This window comes from Aphelocoma coerulescens, unplaced genomic scaffold (assembly GCF_041296385.1).
Source record: "Aphelocoma coerulescens isolate FSJ_1873_10779 unplaced genomic scaffold, UR_Acoe_1.0 HiC_scaffold_138, whole genome shotgun sequence".
Lineage (NCBI taxonomy): Eukaryota > Metazoa > Chordata > Aves > Passeriformes > Corvidae > Aphelocoma > Aphelocoma coerulescens.
This window is the reverse complement of record NW_027183491.1, coordinates 135740-160589: the sequence shown is the minus strand read 5'-3', so window position 1 is coordinate 160589 and position 24850 is coordinate 135740. Positions and strand designations below refer to the sequence as shown.

General features: G+C 55.6%; 2 protein-coding genes across 2 annotated transcripts in view; both read left to right on the top strand.

Moving 5' to 3' along the window:
* CHD8 (chromodomain helicase DNA binding protein 8) overlaps positions 1 to 5142 on the top strand; it is a 44069-nt gene extending 38927 nt beyond the window's left edge. The window contains 7 exon segments of the mRNA XM_068998571.1: positions 998 to 1161; positions 3440 to 3501; positions 3560 to 3662; positions 3788 to 3889; positions 4295 to 4414; positions 4524 to 4562; positions 4839 to 5142. Coding sequence (XP_068854672.1) covers positions 998 to 1161; positions 3440 to 3501; positions 3560 to 3662; positions 3788 to 3889; positions 4295 to 4414; positions 4524 to 4562; positions 4839 to 5048 — 800 coding nt within the window. The 3' untranslated portion in view covers positions 5049 to 5142.
* Positions 5143 to 7051: 1909 nt separating this feature from the next.
* SUPT16H (SPT16 homolog, facilitates chromatin remodeling subunit) lies at positions 7052 to 24102 on the top strand. Its single transcript, XM_068998599.1, has 26 exons — positions 7052 to 7166; positions 8036 to 8128; positions 9082 to 9252; positions 9933 to 10085; positions 10202 to 10348; positions 10712 to 10863; positions 11434 to 11606; positions 11981 to 12071; positions 12446 to 12519; positions 13024 to 13136; positions 13454 to 13519; positions 13797 to 13892; positions 13975 to 14090; positions 14549 to 14702; positions 15338 to 15465; positions 15544 to 15679; positions 16326 to 16452; positions 17205 to 17323; positions 18018 to 18143; positions 18549 to 18661; positions 19387 to 19462; positions 20689 to 20858; positions 21599 to 21728; positions 22642 to 22768; positions 23720 to 23797; positions 23873 to 24102. The coding sequence occupies exons 1-26, from the start codon at positions 7101 to 7103 to the stop codon at positions 23980 to 23982; spliced, it is 3105 nt and encodes a 1034-aa protein (XP_068854700.1). The 5' UTR covers positions 7052 to 7100; the 3' UTR covers positions 23983 to 24102.
* The last annotated feature ends 748 nt before the right edge of the window (positions 24103 to 24850 follow it).

Below are 24850 nucleotides of genomic sequence, written 5' to 3'. Positions count from 1 at the left end.
AAAAAACGGGAAAAAGGGGGAAAGGAGCTCGGATTTGGGGGGAGGAGGAGGAGGAAGGAGGTGAGTTTTGGGGGGAAAAAGGGGATTTGGGGGGGAAAGGGATCCCAAATTTTGGGGGGAAAAACAGGGATTTGGGGGGGAAAGGGGATCCCAACTTTTGGGGGAAAAGGGGGGAAAAAGGGGGAAAGGAGCTCGGATTTGGGGGAAGGAGGAGGAGGAAGGAGGTGAGTTTTGGGAGGAAGAAAGGGGGGAAAGGAACTTGAATTTGGGGGGAGGAGGAGAGCGAGGAGGAGGAGGAGGGGGAGGAGGAAGGAGGTGAGTTTTTTGGGGGAAAAAAGGGGGATTTGGGGGGGGAAAAAGGGATCCCAAATTTTGGGGGGAAAAAACGGGAAAAAGGGGGAAAGGAGATCGGATTTGGGGGGAGGAGGAGGAAGAAGAAGGACGTGAGTTTTGGGGGGAAAAAACAGGAAAAAGGGGGAAAGGAGGTCGGATTTGGGGGGAGGAGGAGGAGGAAGGAGGTGAGTTTTTGGGGGGAAAAAACGGGGATTTGGGGGGGAAAGGGGGGGGTTCCAAGTTTTGGGGGAAAAACGGAAAAAGGGGGAAAGGAGCTCGGATTTGGGGCGAGGAGAAGGAGGAAGGACGCAAGAGAGAAAGGGGGAAAAGTGGGGGAGAATCCTAAATTTTGGGGGGAAGCAGGAGCTCAAATTTGGGAGGGAAACGAGGAGGAGGAGAGCACGAGAAAGGGGGAAAAAGGGGAGGAGAATCCCAAATTTTGGGGTAAAAGGGGATCCCAAACGTGTGGGATTCAGATGGAGCTTTGGGGGGAAAAGGGGGGGGAAAAGAGCCCAAATTGGGGCCGGGAAAACGGAGGGAAAGAAGTGGAAAATACCCCAAAATTCCGGGAGAAGCGGGGATTCAACGGGGAAAACCCCAAAATCCAGGGAGGGGGAGATTTTTGGGGGGGTTTAAAGCGTTTTTGGGGGTCCCCCTGGTGCAGGGCCGGAGCCTCTGGAGGACGAGGACGAGGACGAGGAAGAGGAGGAGGTGGAGGAGGAGGGGGGGGGGGAGGACGAGGATTCCCCTCCCCCCTCGGGCGAGGGCGGCTCCCCCAAACCGCCCCTCCCCCACCCCGCGCCCCGAAATCTCCTCTACTGGCCCAAGGTACAGAAACCACCCCCCAAAAAAAACCCCAAAACCCCCCCAAAAAACCCCAGAAATCCCAAAAAAACCCCCAGAAATCCCCAAAAAAACCCCAGAAATCCCCAAAAAACCCCAGAAATCCCAAAAAAACCCCAGAAATCCCAAAAAAACCCCAGAAATCCCAAAAAAAACCCCCAGAAATCCCCAAAAAACCCCAGAAATCCCCAAAAAACCCTAGAAATCCCAAAAAAACCCCAAAACCCCCCAAAAAAACCCCAGAAATCCCAAAAAAAACCCAGAAATCCCCAAAAAACCCCAGAAATCCCCAAAAAACCCCAGAAATCCCCAAAAAAACCCAGAAATGCCAAAAAAAACCCCAGAAATCCCCAAAAAACCCCAGAAATCCCCCCAAAAAACCAGAAATCCCCAAAAAACCCCAGAAATCCCCAAAAAAACCCCAGAAATCCCAAAAAAACCCCAAAACCCCCCAAAAAACCCAGAAATCCCAAAAAAACCCCAGAAATCCCCAAAAAACCCCAAAACCCCCCAAAAAAAACCCAGAAATCCCAAAAAAAAACCCAGAAATCCCAAAAAAACCCCAGAAATCCCAAAAAAACCCCAAAACCCCCCCAAAAAAAACCCAGAAATCCCAAAAAAACCCCAGAAATCCCCAAAAAAACCCCAGAAATCCCCAAAAAAAACCAGAAATCCCCAAAAAAACCCAAAACCCCCCCAAAAAAACCCAGAAATCCCAAAAAAACCCCAGAAATCCCAAAAAAACCCCAAAACCCCCCCAAAAAAAACCCAGAAATCCCCAAAAAACCCCAGAAATCCCCAAAAAACCCCAGAAATCCCAAAAAAAACCCCAAAACCCCCCCAAAAAACCCCAGAAATCCCCAAAAAACCCCAGAAATCCCCCAAAAAACCCAGAAATCCCCAAAAAAACCCAAAACCCTCCAAAAAAACCCCAGAAATCCCAAAAAAACCCCAGAAATCCCCAAAAAACCCCAGAAATCCCAAAAAAACCCCAGAAATGCCAAAAAAAACCCCAAACCCCCCCAAAAAACCCCAGAAATCCCCAAAAAACCCCAGAAATCCCCAAAAAAACCCAGAAATCCCCAAAAAAAACCCAGAAATCCCCAAAAAACCCCAGAAATCCCAAAAAAAAACCCAGAAATCCCAAAAAAAAAACCCAGAAATCCCCAAAAAAAACCCCAAAACCCCCCAAAAAAAACCCCAGAAATCCCCAAAAAACCCCAGAAATCCCCAAAAAACCCCAGAAATCCCCAAAAAACCCCAGAAATGCCAAAAAAAAAACCCAACCCCCCAAAAAAACCCCAGAAATCCCAAAAAAACCCCAGAAATCCCCAAAAAACCCCAGAAATGCCAAAAAAACCCAGAAATCCCCAAAAAACCCCAGAAATCCCAAAAAAACCCCAACCCCCCCAAAAAAAACCCCAGAAATCCCAAAAAAAACCCCAGAAATCCCAAAAAAAACCCAGAAATCCCAAAAAAACCCCAAAACCCCCCCAAAAAAACCCAGAAATCCCAAAAAAACCCCAGAAATCCCAAAAAAACCCCAAAACCCCCCAAAAAACCCCAGAAACCCCCCAAAAAAACCCCAGAAATCCCCCCAAAAAAACCCAGAAATCCCCAAAAAACCCCAAAACCCCCCAAAAAAACCCCAGAAATCCCCAAAAAAACCCAGAAATCCCCAAAAAACCCCAGAAATCCCCAAAAAACCCCAGAAATCCCAAAAAAACCCCAAAACCCCCCAAAAAAACCCCAGAAATCCCCAAAAAACCCCAGAAATCCCCAAAAAACCCCAGAAATGCCAAAAAAAAACCCAACCCCCCAAAAAAACCCCAGAAATCCCAAAAAAACCCCAGAAATCCCCAAAAAACCCCAGAAATGCCAAAAAAACCCAGAAATCCCCAAAAAACCCCAGAAATCCCAAAAAAACCCCAAACCCCCCCAAAAAAACCCCAGAAATCCCAAAAAAACCCCCAGAAATCCCAAAAAAAAACCAGAAATCCCAAAAAAACCCCAAAACCCCCCCAAAAAAACCCAGAAATCCCAAAAAAACCCCAGAAATCCCAAAAAAACCCCAAAACCCCCCAAAAAACCCCAGAAACCCCCCAAAAAAACCCCAGAAATCCCCCCAAAAAAACCCAGAAATCCAAAAAAACCCCAGAAATCCCCAAAAAACCCCAGAAATCCCAAAACTTGGGGGTGGGGGATGGGTTCGGGGATGGCGAAACTCCGGAATTTTCCCCGAAACCGCCGTTTTTCGCCCCAGGACCGGGCGCTGATCCGGAGGCTGGACCTGATCTGCCGGGCGGTGCTGACGGCGGGGGAGGGGCCGCCCCTCCCCCCCCTCCACGAGGATTTCGGGGGGGTCCCGGGGGGGTTCCCCGAGCCCGCCCCTCCCCCGCCCCCTCCCCCTCCGCAGGCCCCTCCCCCCCTTCCCCTCCCCCCGCGGGCGCCACCAGGACAAGGAGTTCACCGTCCAGATCAAAGACGTGAGTGCCCAAATCCGGGCTTTTTCCACCCGAAATTCCCGCCCTCCCTGAGAAACCCCCCCCGCCTCCCGGGGCTTTTCCCGATTCTGCCGGATTCTGCCCCAATCCCGCGGCGTTCCCCGCAGGAGGAGGGGCTGAAATTGACCTTCCAGAAGCACCGGCTGGGCCCCAACGGGGCCGCGAGGGGACCCCCGCCCCAGAAGAAGAACAGCAAGAAACTGGTGGAGGTGAGAGGGGGGGGGCGGGTTTTGGGGCGAAAAACCCCGATTTCGGGGCGTTGCGGGCCGCACCTGAGTTTTTTAAGGAGCTCGGAGCCCGCCCTGCTGGAATTTGGGGGTTTAAATGCCAGGATTTGGGGGGAAAGCTAAAAAAATTTGGGGTTTCCTGTCGGGTTTTGGGGGTTTTACAGCAAAATTCGGGAGTTTCCCATCAGGTTTTTGGGGTTTTGCACCCAAATTGGGAGGTGGGAATTTTTTTGGGAGCCCCTGGTGGGTTCAGAGCCGCAAAACCCCTCAAGATTTCGGGGTGCTGCCATTTTCACCCCGAATTTGTGGGGTTTTTTAACACTATTTGGGGTTTTTTTCCTGATTTTCGGCATTTTTTCCCCAAAATCGGCGTTTTTCTCCCCAAAGCTGGAGCTGCGCTGCCTCGAGGGGCTCCGAGACCCTGGGGGGGACCCCGAGAACGTCATGGTGGCCCCTCCCCCCCCCCGCGGCGACGCCCCCGAATTTGCCGACCCCAGGCTGCTGCCGGTGAGCCCCGAAATCCCCGGAATTTGCCCCAAAATTGCTGAATCCGACCCCAAAACCTCTTGAATTCACAAAAAAACCTCCCCCAAATCCTCTTCCCCTTCCTCTCCAGTTCGTGGAGCAGCGACGGGAAAAGTGGCACCGGAAAAAGGTACTTTGGGAGCTCCCGAAAATCCCCAAAGTCCCCTGAAATTGGGGTGGGGGAGGGGCTGGATCCTCCTAATTTCATTCAGGGGTGTCCTGGCCCCTCCCACTCTTTTGGGAGGGGGGGGGCACAGCCTAAAATTTGGGGTTTTTTAATGATTTTTGGGGCAGTTTTAATTATATTATGTCTCTTTTGGGGATTGGGGCGTGGCTTGTGCTGACCACGCCCATTTAAGCCCCACCCCCTCATTAATCACTTTTGTCTCCCCTCCCCCCCCCCCAGTTCCTCCCCTCCCCCCCCTCAGGTTTGGATCTTTCCAAGATGGTGGCGCTGATGGGGGGCGGGGCCAGCGGCGGAGGGGGCGTGGCCTCGCCTTCCTTGGCCCCGCCCCCGCGCTTCCGGCCGGAAGCGGAAGAGGAAGCGGAAGCAGGAAGCGGGCGCTGCCCCCTGCTGGCCGACCCCATGTTGCCGCCCACTTCCGACTCGGATTAATCCCCGCCCCTTTCCTGCTGGGGCCACGCCCCCCTCCCCAATATTTATATAAATATGTAAAATGTCTCTGTGTCATAGGGGGGCGGGGCGGGGGGCGGGGCTGAGCGGGGCAGGGCCAAAAGGGGCGGGGTCAGTCGGGCTGGGGCTGGCGGGATGGGAGGGGCCTGGCGGGGGTTGGTTTTTTTTTTTAATAAAAGGTTCGGAAACGGAGCGAGCGCTGTGAGTAATTTTCCCCCAATTAGCAGCTAATTAAGGTTCGTCTTTACCTTCTTTGATTGGTCCCTCGCTGTAACAGCGTCCTTTAATTAAACACCCCCCCCCGTAATTAATGATCCCCGCGCACGCATTTCCCTCTCTCGCCGCCAGGTGGCGCCTGCCGAGCTCCCCCCCCCTCACGGTTTTCCCGCCTCTTCTGGTCACGTGATGACGCCCCCTCACAACTTTCCCGCCTCTTCCCCCGTCACGTGATGCAGGCGCGGCGCCATTTCCCTCCCTTTTTCCAGCATTCCCGTATCACGTGATGCCGACGGCCCCCTCAGCTCCCTTTTCCCGCCTCCCCCGTCACGTCAGGAAGGAGCCGCTTCCCTCCCCCCCCCCCCAACCCGGCATTTCCCACTTCTCCCTTCCCTCCTTTTCCCTCTTCTTTCCCTCACATAAATCCTGCGCTTCCCTCCCTCCCCCCCCGGCATTTCCCGCTTCTCCCTTCCCTCCTTTTCCCTCTTCTTTCCCTCACGTAAATCCTGCGCTTCCCTCCCTCTCTCCCTCGGCGTTTCCCGCTTCTCTCTTCCCTCCTTTTCCCTCTTCTTTCCCTCACGTAAATCCTGCGCTTCCCTCCCTCCCCCCCCCCGGCATTTCCCGCTTCTCTCTTCCCTCCTTTTCCCTCTTCTTTCCCTCACGTAAATCCTGCACTTCCCTCCCTCCCCCCCCGGCATTTCCCGCTTCTCTCTTCCCTCCTTTTCCCTCTTCTTTCCCTCACGTAAATCCTGCGCTTCCCTCCCTCCCCCCCCCGGCATTTCCCGCTTCTCCCTTCCCTCCTTTTCCCTCTTCTTTCCCTCACGTAAATCCTGCACTTCCCTCCCTCCCCCCCCGGCATTTCCCGCTTCTCTCTTCCCTCCTTTTCCCTCTTCTTTCCCTCACGTAAATCCTGCGCTTCCCTCCCTCCCCCCCCCGGCATTTCCCGCTTCTCTCTTCCCTCCTTTTCCCTCTTCTTTCCCTCACGTAAATCCTGCGCTTCCCTCCCTCCCCCCCCGGCATTTCCCGCTTCTCCCTTCCCTCCTTTTCCCTCTTCTTTCCCTCACATAAATCCTGCACTTCCCTCCCTCCCCCCCCGGCATTTCCCGCTTCTCTCTTCCCTCCTTTTCCCTCTTCTTTCCCTCACGTAAATCCTGCGCTTCCCTCCCCCTCCGGCCTTTCCCGCCTCTCCCCCTCACGACTTTCCCGCGCCTCTGCCCGTCACGTGACCGCGGCCCCCTCAGCCCCCGTTTCCCGCGCCTCTCCCTGATCACGTGACGCGGGAACGGCGCGATCCCCCCCTTCCCCTCCCTTCCTCTATCACGTGACCGCGCCTCTTCAGCCCCCCCCCCCAATTTCCCGCCTCCCGTGTCACGTGACAAAGGAACCGCTTCCTTCCCCGGTTTTACCGTTTCCCCCCCCCTCCATTTCCCGTTTTCCCCTCAGGAGAAACCGACGCTCCCCCCTCACCCCCCCCCAATTCCCGCCCCAATTCCCGCCCCAATTCCCGCCCCAATTCCCGCCTCTCCCCGTCACGTGACAGCGGCCCCTCAGCTCCCTTTTCCCGCCTCTCCCCCGTCACGTGACGCGCGCCCCCCCCCCCAGCCCTCCCGTCCCGCCCTTTTTCCGCTGCCCCGGAAGCGGAAGTTCCCCTCAGGCCGCACTTCCGGGGGGACGCCGCGGCGCGGGAGGAGGAGGAGGCGGCGGCGGCGGCGGCGGCGGCGACTCGGGGGGGTCCCGGGGGGGGGGGGGTCCCGTCGGGGGGTCCCGGACGAGCCCAGAGGGTGCCGGGGGGGCCGCTCGCCCCGGCTGGGCCCCCTCATGGCGCTCAGCCTGGACCGCGAGGCCTTTTCGCGGCGGCTGCGGCGGCTCTACGCGAGCTGGCAGGTGGGGGAGGGGCGGGGGTGGGGGTTGCGAGGGGGATCGGGGTGGGGGAGGGGCGCGGGGGGGGGCGTGAGGGGGGGAGTTTGGGGTGGGGGAGGGGCAGGGAGGGGTGGGGATGGAGTGGGGGAGGGGCCTGAGGGAGATTTGCGGGGGGGGGGGGTTGAGTTGAATTGGGGGGGGGGTTGAGTTGAATTTGGGGGGGTTGAGGTGAATTTGGGGGGGGGTTGAGTTGAATTTGGGGGGGTTGAGGTGAATTTGGGGGGGGGGTTGAGTTGAATTTGGGGGGGTTGAGGTGAATTTGGGGGGGGGGTTGAGTTGAATTTGGGGGGGTTGAGGTGAATTTGGGGGGAGGTTGAGTTGAATTTGAGGGATTCGAGTTGAATTGGGGGGGATTTGAGGTGAATTTGGGGGGGCTGAGTTGAATTGGGGGGGATTTGAGGGGAATTTGGGGGGGTTGAGGTGAATTGGGGGGGATTTGAGGGGAATTTGGGGGGGTTGAGGTGAATTGGGGGGGATTTGAGTGGAATTTGGGGGGTTGAGGTGAATTTGGGGGGAGGTTGAGTTGAATTTGAGGGATTCGAGTTGAATTGGGGGGGATTTGAGGTGAATTTGGGGGGGCTGAGTTGAATTGGGGTGGATTTGAGGGGAATTTGGGGGGGTTGAGTTGAATTGGGGGGGATTTGAGGGGAATTTGGGGGGGTTGATTTGAACTGGGGGGGATTTGAGTGGAATATGGGGGGGTTTAAGTGGAATTCGGGGTGAATTTGGGGGAGTTTGGGGACTATTACCGTGATTTTTTGGGGGGGAATCGGGGTTAATTTTGGGAAAGGCTCCTTTTGAGGGGGGGTCTGACCCCGCCCTGTCCCCCCCAGAAAGGGGAGGATGAGTTTGGGGGTGTCGATGCCATCGTGGTGGCCGTGGGGGTGGACGAGGAGATCGTCTACGCCAAATCCACGGCGCTGCAGGTGAGGGGGCCCCAAAATCCCTCAGGAGCATCCCAAAATCCCCTTTAATTCTGGGAGGAGGGGGGAATTCCCATTAATTTGGGGGGTTCCCATTGCTTTTTAGGGAATTCCTACAATTTTTAAGGAGATTTTAATCGTTTAGAGCTTTCCCAACGTTTTTTAGGGGGGGGTTCCCATCGCTTTTTATGGAGTTTTTATCATTTTGAGGCAGTTCCCAATATTTTTTTAGGATTTCTTAGGTCCGTGAAACATTCCCATTATTTTTTCAGCGGATTCTCGTAAACTCTTTAATTTATTACTGTAATTTTTGTAGGAACTCCCATTTGTATTTTTTGGGTGGCTTTCACCATTTTGGAGAAAGGTTCTCCCGTTTTTAGGCGAATTTCCGCGTTTTCAGTGGGGCTCCCTCATTTTTAGGGGGACCCCCCACAATTCTGGGGCTTTTTCCTTCTGTTTTTAGTGGAATTCTCATCATTTCTAGCGGGATCGCCCACGCTTCTTGGATTTTCCTTTCATTTCTGGGGTTTTCCCTGCTCTCTTCTGGGGTTTCCCCCAGTTCCTTTCGGGGCTTTTTTCCTCCCAGTCCCCTATTTTTTCCCCATTTTTTCCCCTTTTTTTCCCCGTTTTTTCCCCATTTTCCCCCCGTTTTTTCCCCTGTTTTTCCCCTTTTTTTCCCCGTTTTTTCCCCATTTTTCCCTGTTTTTTCCCCGTTTTTTCCTCGTTTTTTCCCTGTTTTTCCCCCGCTTTTTCCCCATTTTTTCCCCGTTTTTTCCCCGTTTTTCCCCATTTTTTTCCCCATTTTTCCCCCGTTTTTTCCCCATTTTTTCCCCGTTTTTCCCCCGTTTTTTCCCCAGTTTTCCCTGCTCCCTTTTGGGGTTCTCCCCTCTCCCTTTTGGGGTTCTCCCCTCTCCCTTTTGGGGTTCTCCCCACTCCCAGCCCCGTTTTCCCCGCAGACGTGGCTGTTCGGGTACGAGCTGACCGACACGGTGATGCTGTTCTGCGAGGAGCGCGTCCTGTTCCTGGCCAGCCGCAAGAAGGTCGAGTTCCTCAAGCAGGTGGCCCAAGGGAAGGGCGGCGAGGGGGCCAACGGGCTCCCGGCGGTCACTCTGCTGGTCCGAGAGAAGGTGGGGGCTCGGGAGGGGATTTGGGGTCAGGCTCGGGGGTCGTTACGGGGTTTAGGGCGTCCTGATGGGGTCGCTTTGAGGGTCAGGGCTGGGCTTAAGGGGGTTCCAGTTGGGGTTGGTCATTTGGGGTCAGGTTGGGAGGATCCTTGCTTGGTTTAGAGGGTCCTTGGGGGTCGCTTTGGGGTTTTGAGGGGGCTTTGGGAGGGTCTTTGTGTATCCCTGAGGGGGGTTGGAGTTGGGTTGGATGGGTCAAAGCTGGGTCAGAAGGGTTGGAGTTGGGTTGGATTGGTTGGAGTTGGGTTGGATTGGTTGGAGTTGGGTTGGATTGGTTGGAGTTGGGTTGGATTGGTCAAAGCTGGGTTGGATGGGTTGGAGTTGGGTTGGATTGGTCAAAGCTGGGTTGGATTGGTTGGAGTTGGGTTGGATGGGTCAAAGCTGGGTCGGAAGGGTTGGAGTTGGGTTGGATGGGTCAAAGCTGGGTTGGATGGGTTGGAGTTGGGTTGGATGGGTTGGAGCTGGGTTGGATTGGTCAAAGCCGTGTCGGAAGGGTTGGAATTGGATCGGAAGGGTTGGAGTTGGGTTGGATGGGCTGGAGTTGGGTTGGGAACCCGGGCATGGGCGTGGCCGCCCCGCCCCTCCACGGCCCCACCGTCCGTCCGTCCGTCCGTCCCTCCCCGCAGAACGAGAGCAACAAGGCCAACTTCGAGAAGCTCATCGAGGCCCTCAAGAGCAGCCGGGGCGGGCGGCGCCTCGGGGTCTTCTCCAAAGACAAATTCCCGGGGGAGTTCATGAAGAGCTGGAACGACGCCCTGAGCAAGGAGGGCTTCGAGAAGGTTGGGTTGGACGGGCTGGAGGCGCCGGGGTTGGAAGGGTCAAAGTTGGGTGGGAAGAGCTGGAGCCGGGCTGCGTTGGCCGGCCCCCGGCCCCACGCCCGTCCCGCTGACCGCAGGTGGACGTCAGCGCGGCCGTGGCCCAGGCCATGGCGGCCAAGGAGGACGTGGAGCTGCAGCTGATGCGCAAGGCGGCCGCCATCACCTCCGAGGTCTTCACCAAGTTCTTCAAGGAGCGCGTCATGGAAATCGTCGACGCCGACGAGGTCGGGGCGGGGATCGGCCGTTTCGGGGCGGGATGGGGCAGGAATGGGGGGGGTTTGACGGCGGGTTTGGCCAAAAGTTGGAGATTTGAGGTCACGTTAGGTGAAAAGAATCCATTTTATCCAAATCCCAGCATTTTCAGGGCAATCTGGCACTAAAACGAATGTTTGGGGGTCAATTTGGCCCAAAAAGGGGGTACTTTGAGATCAACTTTGTCCAAAAATGGCCGTTTTGAGGTCAACTTGCTCCAAAAACGGCCGTTTTGGGGCCGAATTTCGGTGACCGGTGCCCGTCCCCCGTTCCGCGCGCTCTGGCGATGTCATAGTGACGTCACCGTGACGTCACCGTGACGTCACGCCCTGCAGAAGGTGCGCCACAGCAAGCTGGCCGAGGCGGTGGAGAAGGCCATCGAGGAGAAGAAGTACCTGGCCGGAGCTGACCCCTCGGCCGTGGAGATGTGCTACCCCCCCATCATCCAGAGCGGCGGCAACTACAACCTCAAGTTCAGCGTGGTCAGGTGAGGGGAGCCCTAGAATTCCCAGGATTCCCAGAATTCCGGCTGGAATTAGCCCTTTCTCCAAAAAAAAAAAAAAAAAAAAGGAATTTTTTTTTTCAGCAAAATTGGGGGTTTGGGGGCTGAAAATTGAGGTTTTCTGCCGCAAAACTCGTGTTTCGCGCCCAAAATGGGCCCTTTTCTGCCCTGAAGTTGGGATTTCTGCCCAAAAGTTAGCCTTTGTTAACACAACATTAGGATTTCCACCTCAAGTGTTTTGTTTCATCCAAAAATGGGTCTTTTAAAACCCAAATTGGGCGTTTTCGCCCCCAAATCGGCCTTTGCCATCCCAAAATTAGGATTTCCATCCCAAAATTAGGATTTCCACCCCAAAATTGGATTTGGGGCCGTTCTCCCACTTTTATCTCCCCCTTTCCCTTTCTTTTACCCCCGGACCTCTCTTTATAAGGATTTTTTCCCTCAAACCCCCGTTTTTTCCCTCAAACCCCCGTTTTTTCCCCTCAACCCCTCATTTTTCCCCCCGTTCCCCCCAATTTTCCCGTTCCCCCCGTTTCTCGCCCCGTTTCCCCGCAGCGACAAGAGCCACATGCACTTCGGGGCCATCACCTGCTCCATGGGCATCCGCTACAAGTCCTACTGCTCCAACCTGGTGCGGACCCTCATGGTGGACCCGCCGCAGGACATGCAGGACCACTACGGCTTCCTGCTGGGCCTGCAGGACGTGCTGATCCGCGAGCTGCGGCACGGTCAGTGACCCCCGAGTGACCCCCGAGTGACCACTGAGTGACCCCCCCAGTGACCCCCCAGTGACCCCCCAGTGACCCCCGAGTGACCACCGGCACCCCGTGGTAGCCCCTGAGCTGCCTGGACCCCACCGATCCCCCAATGGCCACTGCGGCCTCGTGCTGTGGTCAGTGAGCCCGGATGACCGCTGAGTGACCACGGAGTGACCCCGTGACGGTCCGCCCGGCACTGACCGGAACAATCCCCCAGTCACCCCCCGCCCAGTGACCCCACAATGATCCCGATGACCCCCCCAGTGACCACTGAGGGACTCCCACCCCCCAATGACCCCAATGCCCTCCACTGACCCCTGAGTGACCCCGAGTGACCGCCCCAGGCGCGAAGCTCTGCGACGTCTACGCGGCCGTCATGGACGTGGTCAAGAAGCAGCGGCCGGAGCTGCTGGGCAAGATCACCAAGAATTTGGGGTGAGAACTGGGGGTTTTGGGATCCGGGGGGGGGTTCATTGGGGGAGGTTTGGGGTCGTTGTGTGGTCATCGAGGTCGTTAAGGCTTGGGGTCATTGAGGGATCATTGGGGAAGCTTTGGGGTCGTTGAGGGGTCACGGTGGTCAGTTTGGGGTCATTGAGGGGTCACGGTGGTCATTTTGGGGTCACGGTGGTCATTTTGGGGTTATTGAGGGGTCACGGTGGTCAGTTTGGGGTCACGGTGGTCATTTTGGGGTTATTGAGGGGTCACGGTGGTCAGTTTGGGGTCACGGTGGTCATTTTGGGGTCATTGATGGGTCACGGTGGTCAGTTTGGGGTCACGGTGGTCATTTTGGGGTCACCCGGGGGTTCCAGGTTCGCCATGGGCATCGAGTTCCGCGAGGGCTCCCTGGTCATCAACAGCAAAAACCAGCAGCGCCTCAAGAAGGGTGAGAGGCAGAGAATTCCCCCTTTTCCGCCCCAAAATCCACCTCTTCCGCCCCAGAATCAGCGTTTTTTTTCTCTTAATGCTGTGATTTTTTCGCCTGAAATTTTTGTTTTTCATCCCAAAATCCTTTCCCCTATAAATTGTCCTTTTCCCCAAAAAGTCACAATTTTTTTTCCCTCAGAGTTATCGTTTCTTTCCAAAACTTTTCTTGTGTGCATCAGAATCACGTTTTTTCACTCAGTAATCATGGTTTTGTCACCTAAAATCGTCATTTTTGTCCCCAAATCCATCATTTTCCCATAAAACCACGATTTTCCTCTCAGATTTCCCTTTTTCCTCCTAAAATCCCTCCTTTGCTCCCTCAAATGCCTTTCCTGCCAGAACTCCCCCTCACGAATCCTTCCCCGCCCCCACTTCCCAACCTTCCCCCAAACCCCTTTTCCCCCGGGAATTTTTTTCATTTTTTAATTTTTTACCTAAATCTCGTTTTTTATGCTCGATCCAGGGATGGTTTTCAGCATCAACGTGGGGCTCTCGGAGCTGCCCAACAAGGAGGGCAAGCGGCCGGAGGAGCGGACGTACGCGCTCTTCATCGGCGACACCGTCATGGTGGACGAGGTGGGCGGGGCCACAGCCAGCCAATCATAGAGGTCCCTGCTCTGCGGCTGACCAATCACAGGGGCCTGACCCGATACCGACCAATCCCGGCTTTTCTTCTTTGCCTGTTGGCCAATGGCGTCTCTTGGTTCCTTCGGCCAATCGCGCCTTCGCTCCCCTTGGCCAATCGCGGCCCTCTTCCCCTCAGGCAATGGCGTTGGGCCTTCTCCCCTCAGCCAATCACGTTCTCCCTTCCCATCTTGTCAGCCAATCGCGTTTTCCTTTCCCGTTGCCTCAACCAATCGTGTCTCTCCCTGGCCCCTTACTGCCCCCTACAGGACGGTCCCGCCGTGGTCCTCACCTCCGTCAAGAAAAAGGTGAAAAACGTCGGAATTTTCCTCAAGGTGAGCACAGGATTTGGGCCCAAATCGGGGCTTTTCGGGAAAAAACTTGAGAGGTGACCGGATAAAGCTGATTTGGGCGGAGTTTTCTGTGAAATTTGGGGGGTTTTGTTTCATTTTTGGGGGGGGGTTTCTGAGAGGGGGTTTCCTGCCCTGCAGGGGAAGCTGCTCAGGATGGAATCCGGGGCTTTTTCATTGGATTCTCTGGGAATTTCGGGTGGGTTTTGGGACTTCAGGGTGGGAGTTCCTGCCTCACGAATTCCCCCTTTTTTCCACCCAGAACGAAGACGAGGAAGAGGAGGAGCCGGACAAGGACGCGGCCGAGGACCTCTTGGGCCGCAGCTCCCGCGCCGCCCTCCTGACCGAGCGCACGCGGGTGGGTCCCCTCCCCCTGACCGCGCCCTGACCGCTCCCCGGCCGCTCTCCGGCCACGCCCTGACCCCTCGGTGGCCCCCCAGAACGAGCTGACGGCCGAGGAGAAGCGCCGGGCGCACCAGAAGGAATTGGCCACGCAGCTGAACGAGGACGCGCGGCGGCGCCTGACGGAGCAGCGCGGGGAGCAGCAGACCCAAAAGTACCGGGATTCGCCCCGTTTCCCATCCCGCGTTCCCCGCTCCCAGCGCCGTTCCCGGGTCCCGCCGCGGTTTCTGCCCCGTTGTCCCAATTTCGGGCTGATTTGCCTTAATTCGGGCTCCAATTTCCGATTCCTGCCCCAATTCCTGCCCTAATTCCCGATTCCTGCCCCAATTCGCACCCCGGTTCCCGATTCCCACCCCAAATCCCCCTAAATCCCACCACCCGCTCCGTTTTTCCCCAAAATCCCAGTTTTTCACCCCATTTCAGAGTGTGGAATTCAAACGCATCCTAGAAGAGCGTGGCCAAGGAGCCGCCCACCCACCCTAAATCCCCCCTCCGAGTTCCCCCCCAGACTCCCCAAAACGCCCCAAAATCCCGCTTTTTTTCCCAAAATCCCTCTTTTTTTCCCCAAATCCCGCATTTTTCCCCCAAATCCCGTTTTCTCGCCCTGCTCAGGGCGCGGAAGTCGAACGTGTCCTACAAGAGCGCGGCGCTGCTGCCCAAGGAGCCGCACGTGCGGGAGATGAAGATTTACATCGACAAGAAGTACGAGAGCGTCATCATGCCCGTCTTCGGCATCGCCACGCCCTTCCACATCGCCACCATCAAGGTGGGACCGAGCCCCAAAATCCAGGGAAAGCGCCCCAAAAACGACGGGGAAAAGCCCCCGGGGTCGGAGCGGGTGGAAACGGCTCGAGAGACGACGAAATTGTGATGGAAATGGCAAAAACGCGAGGGAAATCCCCAAAATCGACCCCAAAAATGCCAAAATCGCTCCAAGAAAACCCCAAGTTGTTTAGAAAAAGAGGAAAAAATGGGTTTGGGGTCCCACCACCCCATTTCAGGTGTTTTTGGGAATCCCACCACACCTGGACTTAGTTTTGGGGTCCCACCACCAAATCTGGACTTGGTTTTGGGTCCCACCGTGAGTTTAAGGCGATTTTGGGGTCCCACCACCCTATTTCAGGTGGTTTTGGGGTCCCACCACCCTATTTCAAGTGGTTTTGGTGTCCCACCACCTTTTGCGGAGCTTTCTTGGGTCCCACTTGGCATTTAAGGAGGTTTTGGGGTGCCACCACCTCATTTCCAGCGGTTTTGGGGTCCCACCACCCCATTCCAGCTGATTTTGGGGTCCCACCACCCCATTTTTTCCTTCCTTTTGCACCGCCCCAAATTCCCCGGTTTTTCCACCCCCAAACCCGCGCCTCCTGACCCCGCGTTTTTCCGGAACTTTCTCGTCCCCAGAACATCAGCATGTCGGTGGAAGGCGACTACACCTACCTGCGCATCAACTTCTTCTGCCCGGGCAGCGCCCTGGGCCGCAACGAGGGCAACATCTTCCCCAACCCCGAGGCCACCTTCGTCAAGGAGATGTGGGTGACCGCTCCGCGCCCCTTCCGCGTGGCCGCTCGGAGGTGGCCGCGGGGTCACGGCGGTCGCTCTGTCCGCAGAACGTACCGGGCGTCCAACCTGAAGCCGCCGGGCGAGTCGACGGTGCCGGCGTCCAACCTGCAGAACGCCTTCCGCATCATCAAGGAGGTGCAGAAGCGCTACAAGACCCGCGAGGCCGAGGAGAAGGAGAAGGAGGTGGGCAGTGGTCATCTGGTGGTCAGCGGGGGGTCAGCGAGGGGCCGGAGAGCGGTCAGGGGGTTGGGCGTGGAGCGGTTGTTGGGTGGACGATGGGTGGAGGTTGAGTTGTTGTTGGGTGGACGATGGGTGGAGGTTGAGTTGTTGTTGGGTGGACGATGGGTGGAGGTTGAGTTGTTGTTGGGTGGACGATGGGTGGTCGCAGAGCGGTCGCAGAGCGGTCAGTCGGTGGTCATTGGGTGCTGGGTGGACGTTGAGCGGTCATTTAATGGTGTTTGGGTGGACGATGGGGGGGCGGGGAGTGGTCAGTGAATGGGCGGAGAGGGGTCATTGGGTGGGAGTTGGGTGGTCTTAAAGAGTGGTCACTGAGTGGCCATTCAGTGGTCATAAAGGAGCCATTGAGTGGCTGTTGGGTGGTCATTGAGTGGTCAGTGAATAGGCATTGAGGGGTCAGTCAGTGGTCATCGAGTAGCCATTGAGTGGTCACGGGTCACTGAACGATCGTCGAGTGGCCGTTGGGTGGTCGTTGGTCATTAAACGTTCATTGAGCGACCGTTGGTTGGTGAGCGATCGTTGGCCACCGAGTGGTCACCGAGTGGTCACTGGTCACTCACCGAGCGGTCACCGCTGGTCACCGCGTCCACAGGGCATCGTCAAGCAGGACTCGCTGGTCATCAACCTGAACCGCAGCAACCCCAAGCTGAAGGACCTCTACATCCGGCCCAACATCGCCCAGAAGCGCATGCAGGGCGCGCTCGAGGCCCACGTCAACGGTGACCCAAAGGACGGGAATTTGGGGCGTTTTGGGCTGGTTTGGGGCCGTTTGGGGTGGAGTTTTGGGGAGGGGGTGAAGGTTTAGGGGGTTTTGTGGAGATTTTGTGGGGTTTTTTTGGAGTTTCTTGAGGGTTTTTTGGGGTTCCTCAACGTTTTTTGGGGTGTTAACAAGGTTTTTGGGGTTCCTCAACGTTTTTTGGGGTTCCTCAACGTTTTTTGGGGTGTTAACAAGGTTTTTGGGGTTCCTCAACGTTTTTTGGAGTGTTAACAGGGTTTTTTGGGGTTCCTCGGGGTTTTTGGGGGTTCCTCAACGTTTTTTGGGGTGTTAACAAGGTTTTTGGGGTTCCTCAGGGTTTTTTGGGGTTCCTCAACGTTTTTTGGAGTGTTAACAGGGTTTTTTGGGGTTTCTCAGGGTTTTTTAGGGTTCCTCAACGTTTTTTGGGGTGTTAACAAGGTTTTTTGGGGTTCCTCAGGGTGTCTTTGGAGTTCCTCGAGGTTTTTTTGGGGATTTTTCAGGTGTTCTTGAGGTTTTTTGGGGTTCCTTGAGGCTCTTTCGGAGCTCCTCGAGGTTCTTCTGGTGTTTCTTGAGAACTTCTTGGAGTCTCTTTATGGATTGAAGGTTTCTTGAGAGGTTTTTTTGTGGTTCTTGGAGGTTTCTTGGAGCTTCTTGAGGGTTTCCATGGGGGTGGTTGGGTTCCCACGGATTTTGGGGTGGTTTTCATGGGTTTTGGGGGTGTCTTTCACCGCCCAGGGTTCCGCTTCACGTCGGTGCGGGGGGACAAGGTGGACATCCTGTACAACAACATCAAGCACGCCGTGTTCCAGCCCTGCGACGGCGAGATGATCATCGTGCTGCACTTCCACCTCAAGGTGTGCCCAATCCTGGCCTTTTTTTGGGGGGGAAAAACGCAGATTTTGGGCAAAACGTGGAATTTTGGGTGAAATCCCCAAGATTTTGGGGGAAAATCCCACGATTTTGGGGTGGAACTTCCCGGGGTTTAGGGCAGTTCTTGGGCTGGGTGAAACCCAATAATTTGAGGTCAAAAATCTGCAATTTTGGGTTGAAATCCTGGGATTTTGGGGCAAACTCCACAGTTTTGGGTCTAACACCCACGAATCCCATGGTTTCAGGTTGAAATCCCTCGGTTTTGGGAGAAACTTGGCAGTTTTAAGTTAAAACTTCGTGGCTTTGGGATGAAACTTTGTGGGTTTGGGTCGAAACACGGTGGGTTTGGGTCAAAAACTGGCGATTTTGTCCGACGTTGTGAAACCTGGAATTCTGAGTCCAAACCGGGCGATTCCGGGTCAAAACCTGGAATTCTGAGTTAAAACCGGGCGATTCCGGGTCAAAACCTGGAATTCTGAGTTAAAACCTGGTGATTCCGGGTCAAAACCTGGAATTCTGCATTAAAATCTGGCGATTCCGGGTCAAAACCTGGAATTCTGAGTTAAAACCTGGCGATTTCGGCTCAGCACCTTGAACTCGGGGCTGAATCCCCGGAACTTCCGGGTTTTGCGCCGAGCCCCCGGGAATTTTCCCCGAATTCCCGTTTTTTCCCCCCAGAACGCCATCATGTTCGGGAAGAAGCGGCACACGGACGTCCAGTTCTACACCGAGGTGGGGGAAATCACCACGGATTTGGGCAAACACCAGCACATGCACGACCGCGACGACCTCTACGCCGAGCAGGTGGGAACCCGGCGGCAATTCCGGGGCGTCCCAGAACGTTCCCGAACGTTTCTGGGTCGTTCCCGGCGTTTTTTGGTTCAAATCCCAGCCGGTTTTGGGGTTTTTGGAGATTTTTTTTTGGATTTTTTTTTTTTTTTTTTTTAGCTTTTCGGCGTTTTTTCGGTGCTTTTCCGATGATGTTTTGGGATGGTTTCCATGGTTTTGGGTCATTTCCGTGGGTTTTGGGTCGTTTTCCTGCGATTTGGGGTCCCAGATGGAGCGGGAGAATTTTTTGGGCCATTTCCATGGGTTTGGGCCATTTCCGTGGGGTTTTTGCTCAATCCCGTGGGGTTTGGCCATTCCCTGTGTCCCGGCCACCGTTCCCACGGGTTTTTGGGGCATTTTCCCGGGATTTTGGGGTCCCAGATGGAGCGGGAGATGCGGCACAAGCTGAAGACGGCCTTCAAGAACTTCATCGAGAAGGTCGAGGCCCTGACCAAGGAGGAGCTGGAGTTCGAGGTGCCCTTCCGGGAGCTGGGGTGAGTCTGGGGAGAAAAACGGGAAAAAATGGGGGAAAAAAACGGGAATTTGGGGAAAAAATAGGAATTTGGGGGAAAAATGGGAATTTTGGGGGGTTTGGAGGAATTTCAAGGTGTTCCTGGCTGGAAAAAAGGGGGGAAAAGGGGGGAAAAAAGGGAATCCGAGGGGATTTGGGGTCATTTCCTGGGGGATTGGGGGCTCCTTGGGAATTTTGGGATCTTTTCACCCATTTTTGGGTCTTTTCCCCACTTTTTTGGGGTTTTTTAATCTCTGTTTTTTCGGGTCTTTCCTCAGTTTTGGGATCTTTTCCTCATTCCTGGTGTCTCCTTGGGGTGTTTTTGGAGGAATTTTTGGGGCAGTTTCCAGATTTTTGGGATCTTTACCCCCCCCCCCTCTTTTTTGGGGTCTTTTCCCACTTTTGGGACCTTTTTGGGGTCTTTTCCTCGTTCCTCTGATTTCTTTTCCCATTCCCCTGATCCTCTCTGCCGTTCTGGGGAATTTTTGGGTCGCTTTTCCCAACTTTGGGCGTCCTTTCCCCATTCCCGGGCTCTCTTCCCCCCCTCCCCCCCTCCATCCCTGGGCTCTCCTTGCCGCGTTCCTCGCGGGAATTCCGCGTTTCTGCGTCTTCCCCCCCCCCCCCCCCGTTCCCTCTGGGAATTCCCGGGAATTTCGGGGCGAATTCCGGGGGTTTTTTTTTTTTTTTTGGGGGGGGGGGTCGTTCCAGGTTCAACGGCGCCCCCTACCGCAGCACCTGCCTCCTGCAGCCCACCAGCAGCGCCCTGGTCAACTGCACCGAGTGGGTGAGTGACCGCTGGCCCCGGGGGGACAGCTGCGAGCCCAGGTGCCCCCAGGTGTGTCCAGGTGCCCCCAGGTGTGTCCCAGGTGGGACCCCAGGTGTGTCCGGGTGACCCCAGGTGTGTCCGGGTGACCCCAGGTGTGTCCAGGTGCCCCCAGGTGTGTCCGGGTGACCCCAGGTGTGTCCCAGGTGACCCCAGGTGTGTCCAGGTGGCCCCAGGTGTGTCCCAGGTGGCCCCAGGTGTGTCCCAGGTGACCCCAGGTGTGTCCAGGTGGCCCCAGGTGTGTCCAGGTGGCCCCAGGTGTGTCCCAGGTGGGACCCCAGGTGTGTCCAGGTGGCCCCAGGTGCCCCAAGATGACCCCAGGTGTGTCCAGGTGACCCCGGGTGGGACCCCAAGTATATCCAGGTGCTCTCAGGTGACCCCAGGTGCCCCCAGGTGACCCCAGGTGCCCCCAGGTGTGTCCAGGTGACCCCAGGTGTGTCCAGGTGCCCCCAGGTGTGTCCAGGTGCCCCCAGGTGTGTCCGGGTGACCCCAGGTGTGTCCCAGGTGGGACCCCAGGTGTGTCCGGGTGGCTCCAGGTGGCCCCAGGTGTGTCCCAGGTGACCCCAGGTGTGTCCCAGGAGGGACCCCAGGTGTGTCCAGGTGGCCCCAGGTGTGTCCAGGTGGCCCCAGGTGCCCCAAGATGACCCCAGGTGTGTCCAGGTGACCCCGGGTGGGACCCCAAGTATATCCAGGTGCTCTCAGGTGACCCCAGGTGCCCCCAGGTGTGTCCAGGTGCCCCCAGCCGATCCCAGCTGACCACAGGTGCCCCCAGGTGTGTTCAGGTGGCCCCAGGTGACCCCAGGTGTGTCCCAGGTGGCCCCAGATGACCCCAGGTGTGTCCAGGTGACCCCAGGTGTGTCCAGGTAGCCCCAGCTGACCCCAGGTGTGTCCAGGTGCCCCCAGGTGCCCCCAGGTGTGTCCCAGTGGCCCCAGATGACCCCAGGTGTGTCCCAGGTGACCCCAGATGACCCCAGGTGTGTCCAGGTGGCCCCAGATGACCCCAGGTGGTCCCAGCTGACCCCAGGTGTGTCCAGGTGACCCCAGGTGTGTCCAGGTGACCCCAGGTGTGTCCCAGATGACCCCAGGTGTGTCCAGGTGGCCCCAGCTGACCCCAGGTGGCCCCAGCTGACCCCAGGTGGCCCCAGCTGACCCCAGGTGGCCCCAGGTGACCCCAGGTGCGTTTGCAGCCGCCGTTCGTGGTCACTCTGGACGAGGTGGAGCTGATCCACTTCGAGCGCGTCCAGTTCCACCTCAAGAACTTCGACCTGGTCATCGTCTACAAGGACTACGCGCGCAAGGTGACCATGATCAACGCCATCCCCGTGGCCTCGCTCGACCCCATCAAGGAGTGGCTCAAGTGAGCGGATTCGGGGCAGTTTAGGGGCTTTGGGGATTTTTTTGGGGATTTTTTTTTTATTTCTGGGGGTTTTTTTTTTTTAATTTTTGAATTTTTAACTTTTTTCATTTCCTAGGATTTCTTGAAAGGGCTCTTGAGGTTTTATTTAAGAGTTTCTGGGGTTTTGTTTCACAGTTTTTTAGGGGTTTTTTAACGATTTTTGAGGTTTTGGGATTTCTTTTAGGTTTGTTGCGATTTTTTTTTTTTTTTGGGTTTTTATTGAGGTTTTCTGAGATTTTTGCGGGGTTTTCTTCTGAACTTTTTTAGATTTTCCAGGATTTTTGTTAGACTTTTTTTTCAAGATTTTTTTTTTGGATTTGTTTTTAGTTCTTTAAATATTTTTTTTTTTTAGATTTTGGGGGTTTTTTTTAACAATCTTAACATTTTTTGGGGGAACTTTTTGGATTTTTTTTTTTTGGAATTTTAAAGTATTTTTGGGGTTTTTTTGGTTTTTTTTTAGACTTTTCAAAAAATAGATTTTTTTTTTTTCAGCTTTGTCTGAAGTTTTTTTCTGAGATTTCTCAGGTGCTTCTTGGGGTTCTCAGGTGGTTTTTTGGCGGTTCCTGGCAGGTTTTTGATGCTTTTTTTTGCGTTTTCCGGCTGATTTTGATTTTTTTTTTTCTTTTTTTGCCTCACCTGTCCCCTCACCTGTCCTCACCTGTCCTTACCTGTCCTCACCTGTCCCCTCACCTGTCCCCCAGCTCCTGTGACCTCAAGTACACCGAGGGGGTGCAGTCGCTGAACTGGACCAAGATCATGAAAACCATCGTGGACGACCCTGAGGGCTTCTTCGAGCAGGGCGGGTGGAGCTTCCTGGAGCCCGAGGGCGAGGTGGGCACACCTGGGACCCCACCTGGGCACACCTGGGGGGCACCTGGGACACTTGGGGGGCACCTGGGACACCTGGGGGACACCTGGGGGACACCTGAGGGGCACCTGGGGATGCCTGGGAGACACCTGGGACACCTGGGGGGCACCTGGGGACACCTGGGGGGCACCTGGGCACATCTGGGCACACCTGGGATCCCACCTGGGGACACCTGGGGGGCACCTGGGGACACCTGGGGACACCTGGGGGGCATCTGGGGATGCCTGGGAGACACCTAGGAAACCTGGGGGACACCTGGGGGGCACCTAGGAAACCTGGGGGACACCTGGGCACATCTGGGCTCACCTGGGGCACACCTGGGTACACCTGGGAGACAGCTGGGGAACACCTGGGGGGCACCTGGGGATGCCTGGGAGACACCTGAGGGCACCTGGGATCCCACCTGGGCACACCTGGGGACACGTGGGGGACACCTGGGGGGCATCTGGGGATGCCTGGGACACCTGGAGGGCACCGGGGGGCACCTGGGGGGCATCTGGGGGACACCTGGGGGGCATCTGGGGATGCCTGGGAGACACCTGGGGGGCACCTGGGCACATCTGGGCACACCTGGGACACCTGGAGGGCATCTGAGGACGCCTGGGACACACCTGGGGATGCACCCAGTCCCCTGTCCCCCCCTTGTCTCACCTGTCCCCCCCTTTATCTCACCTGTCCCCCCTTTATCTCACCTGTCCCCCCCCTTATCTCACCTGTCCCCCCCCTTATCTCACCTGTCCTCCCCTTATCTCACCTGTCCCCCCTTATCTCACCTGTCCCCCCCCTTATCTCACCTGTCCCCCCCTTATCTCACCTGTCCCCCCCTTATCTCACCTGTCCCCCCCTTATCTCACCTGTCCCCCCCGTGTCCCTCAGGGCTCGGAGGCGGAGCCGGGCGAGTCGGAGTCGGAGCTGGAGGACGAGACCTTCAACCCCTCGGAGGAGGACGAGGAGGAGGAGGAGGACAGCGACGAGGACTATTCCTCCGAGGCCGAGGAGTCGGGTGGGGCCACCTGGGGACACACCTGGGGACACACCTGGGGCCACCTGGGGCCACCCCTGGGGCCACCCCCCAAAAATCCCCGCTTTCCCCCCAAATTCCCGCGTTCTGCGCTGAATTCTTCCCCTTTTTCCCCGCTTTTTCACCAAAAATCGCTTATTTTTTAAAACATTTGGGGGTTTTCCCGAATATTTCGGCGATTCCCAAAATTCCCGCCGCGGTTTCGAGGCGTTTTGCCCCAAAATCGTCGTCCTTCGGTCAAAAGTTCAGATTTTGCCCGGAGTTTCCGGCGTTTTTCTCTCAAATTCCGTGGTTTTCAGGCAATCTCGGGAGATTTTCCATCAGGATTTTGGGGGTTGGTCGAAGATTTGGGGATTTCCTGTTAAATTTCGGGAGTTTCCTAAAAATTTGGGGGGGGGGGTTGGGTGGAATTTTGAGGTTTTTTTAGGTTTTTTTCTTCAAATTTTGGCATTTTTGGGTGGAAATTGGGTTTTTTCCTTCAAATTTTGGGGTTTATTCCTGAATTTTCGTTTCCATCTTGGAATTTTGTTTTTTTCCCTGAATTTCTGTTTTTTACCCTCACAGTCCTGGAGTTTTCCTTCCAAATTTTGGAGTTTTCCTGAATTTCGGAATTTTTCCTGTCTTACTTTATTTTTTTTTTTAATGAATTTTGCATTTCTTTCCCCAAATTTTTTTTCCTTTTTTCTCCGATTTTTTCCCCCCTCCCCTTTAAATTTTTTCCCTTTCTCCCCCAAATCTTGAGCCTTTTTTTCCAGGAATTTTTCCTTCCAAATCTTCGTTTTCCTCCCAAATCCCTTTCATTTCCCCCCCTAAACTCCCTTCCCCCCCCACAAATTCATTTCTTCTCCTTCTCCCTTGAAATCCTTTTTTTAAATCCTTTTTTCCAAATTCCAATTTTTCCCGTTTTTGCTGGTTTTTTCCCCCCATTCCCAGAATACTCCAAGGACTCCCTGGGCAGCGAGGAGGAGAGCGGGAAGGACTGGGACGAGCTGGAGGAGGAAGCCCGCAAAGGTTCGGCCCCCAAAAAACCCCCAAAACTCACCCCAGATCCCCGAATTTTCCCAAAATCCGCCTTTTTTCCCCCAGCCGACCGCGAGAGCCAGTACGAGGAGGAGGAGGAGCGTGGGCGTGGCCGGAAGAGGAAGGGCCCCCCCGGGCGGGGCCGCCACAACCCCCCCAAAAAAAAGAGGAAGTAGGGCGTGGCCGCCCCTCCCCCGCCCCGAATTCCCGCCCTTTTTCCCCAAAAGAATTTGGGGAAAAACCCCCAAATTCTGGGAGTTTCGCCGCCGTTTTCGCGTCCCCCCCCCCCCCCTCCCGGCCCCGCGGTGGTGGGGGAGGGGCGTCGTTCCACCCCTCTCCCCGCTCGGGAATTTTGGGGTTTTCCTCAATTTTCCCCGAATTTCCGGAGTTTTCCCGAATTTTGGGGCGGTTTCCAGGGGGAATTCGGGGGGGTTTTCCCGATTTTTGGTGGTTTTTTGTTTTGTTGTTTTTTTTTTTTTCCCCCTGGAAGTTGTTTCTTTGGAATTTTGGGGTGATTCCCGTGGATTTTTGGGGGGGAGGGGGGAGCCATTCCCACTGAGTTTTCCAAAGTTTTGTGGCAAAATTTTGGGATTTCGGGTGAAATCCCGGGGTTCCTTCAGGATTTTGGCCGATTTGGTGGCGTTTTCCCGTGGATTTTCGAGGGCTTTTCCTGGGATTTTGGGGTTCCACTCCAAGATTTGGGATCTCCCCTCAGATTTTGGAGTTTTTTTTCCCGGGATTTGGGGTTTTCCTGCAGATTTTTGGGGGTTTTCCCCAGAATTTTGAGGGTTTTTTCCGCAGATTTTTGAGGTTTTTGGTTCAAATTTCCGCATTTCCCTCAAAATTCAGGGTGGGAGAAGCCCAGGAAGGGTCTGGGGGACCCCAAATCCCAGCGGAGACCCCCAAACCCCCCCAGGACCCCAAATTTCCCCCTTTCCCCCCCCAAAATTCCCACAAAACCCCCCAAAATTCCTTTTTTTTTTAAAATTTCTGTATTTATGGGGGGGGTCCCCCGGTTTTTGGGGGGATTCTCCCTCTTTTTGG

Coding starts and splice junctions, on each gene's coding strand:
- SUPT16H (XM_068998599.1), top strand. CDS start 7,101: ATGGCGCTCAGCCTGGACCGCGAGGCCTTTTCGCGGCGGCTGCGGCGG. Junction 11,607..11,980: donor GATCCGCGAGCTGCGGCACG/GTCAGTGACCCC, acceptor TGACCGCCCCAG/GCGCGAAGCTCTGCGACGTC. Junction 19,463..20,688: donor TGGTCAACTGCACCGAGTGG/GTGAGTGACCGC, acceptor GTGCGTTTGCAG/CCGCCGTTCGTGGTCACTCT.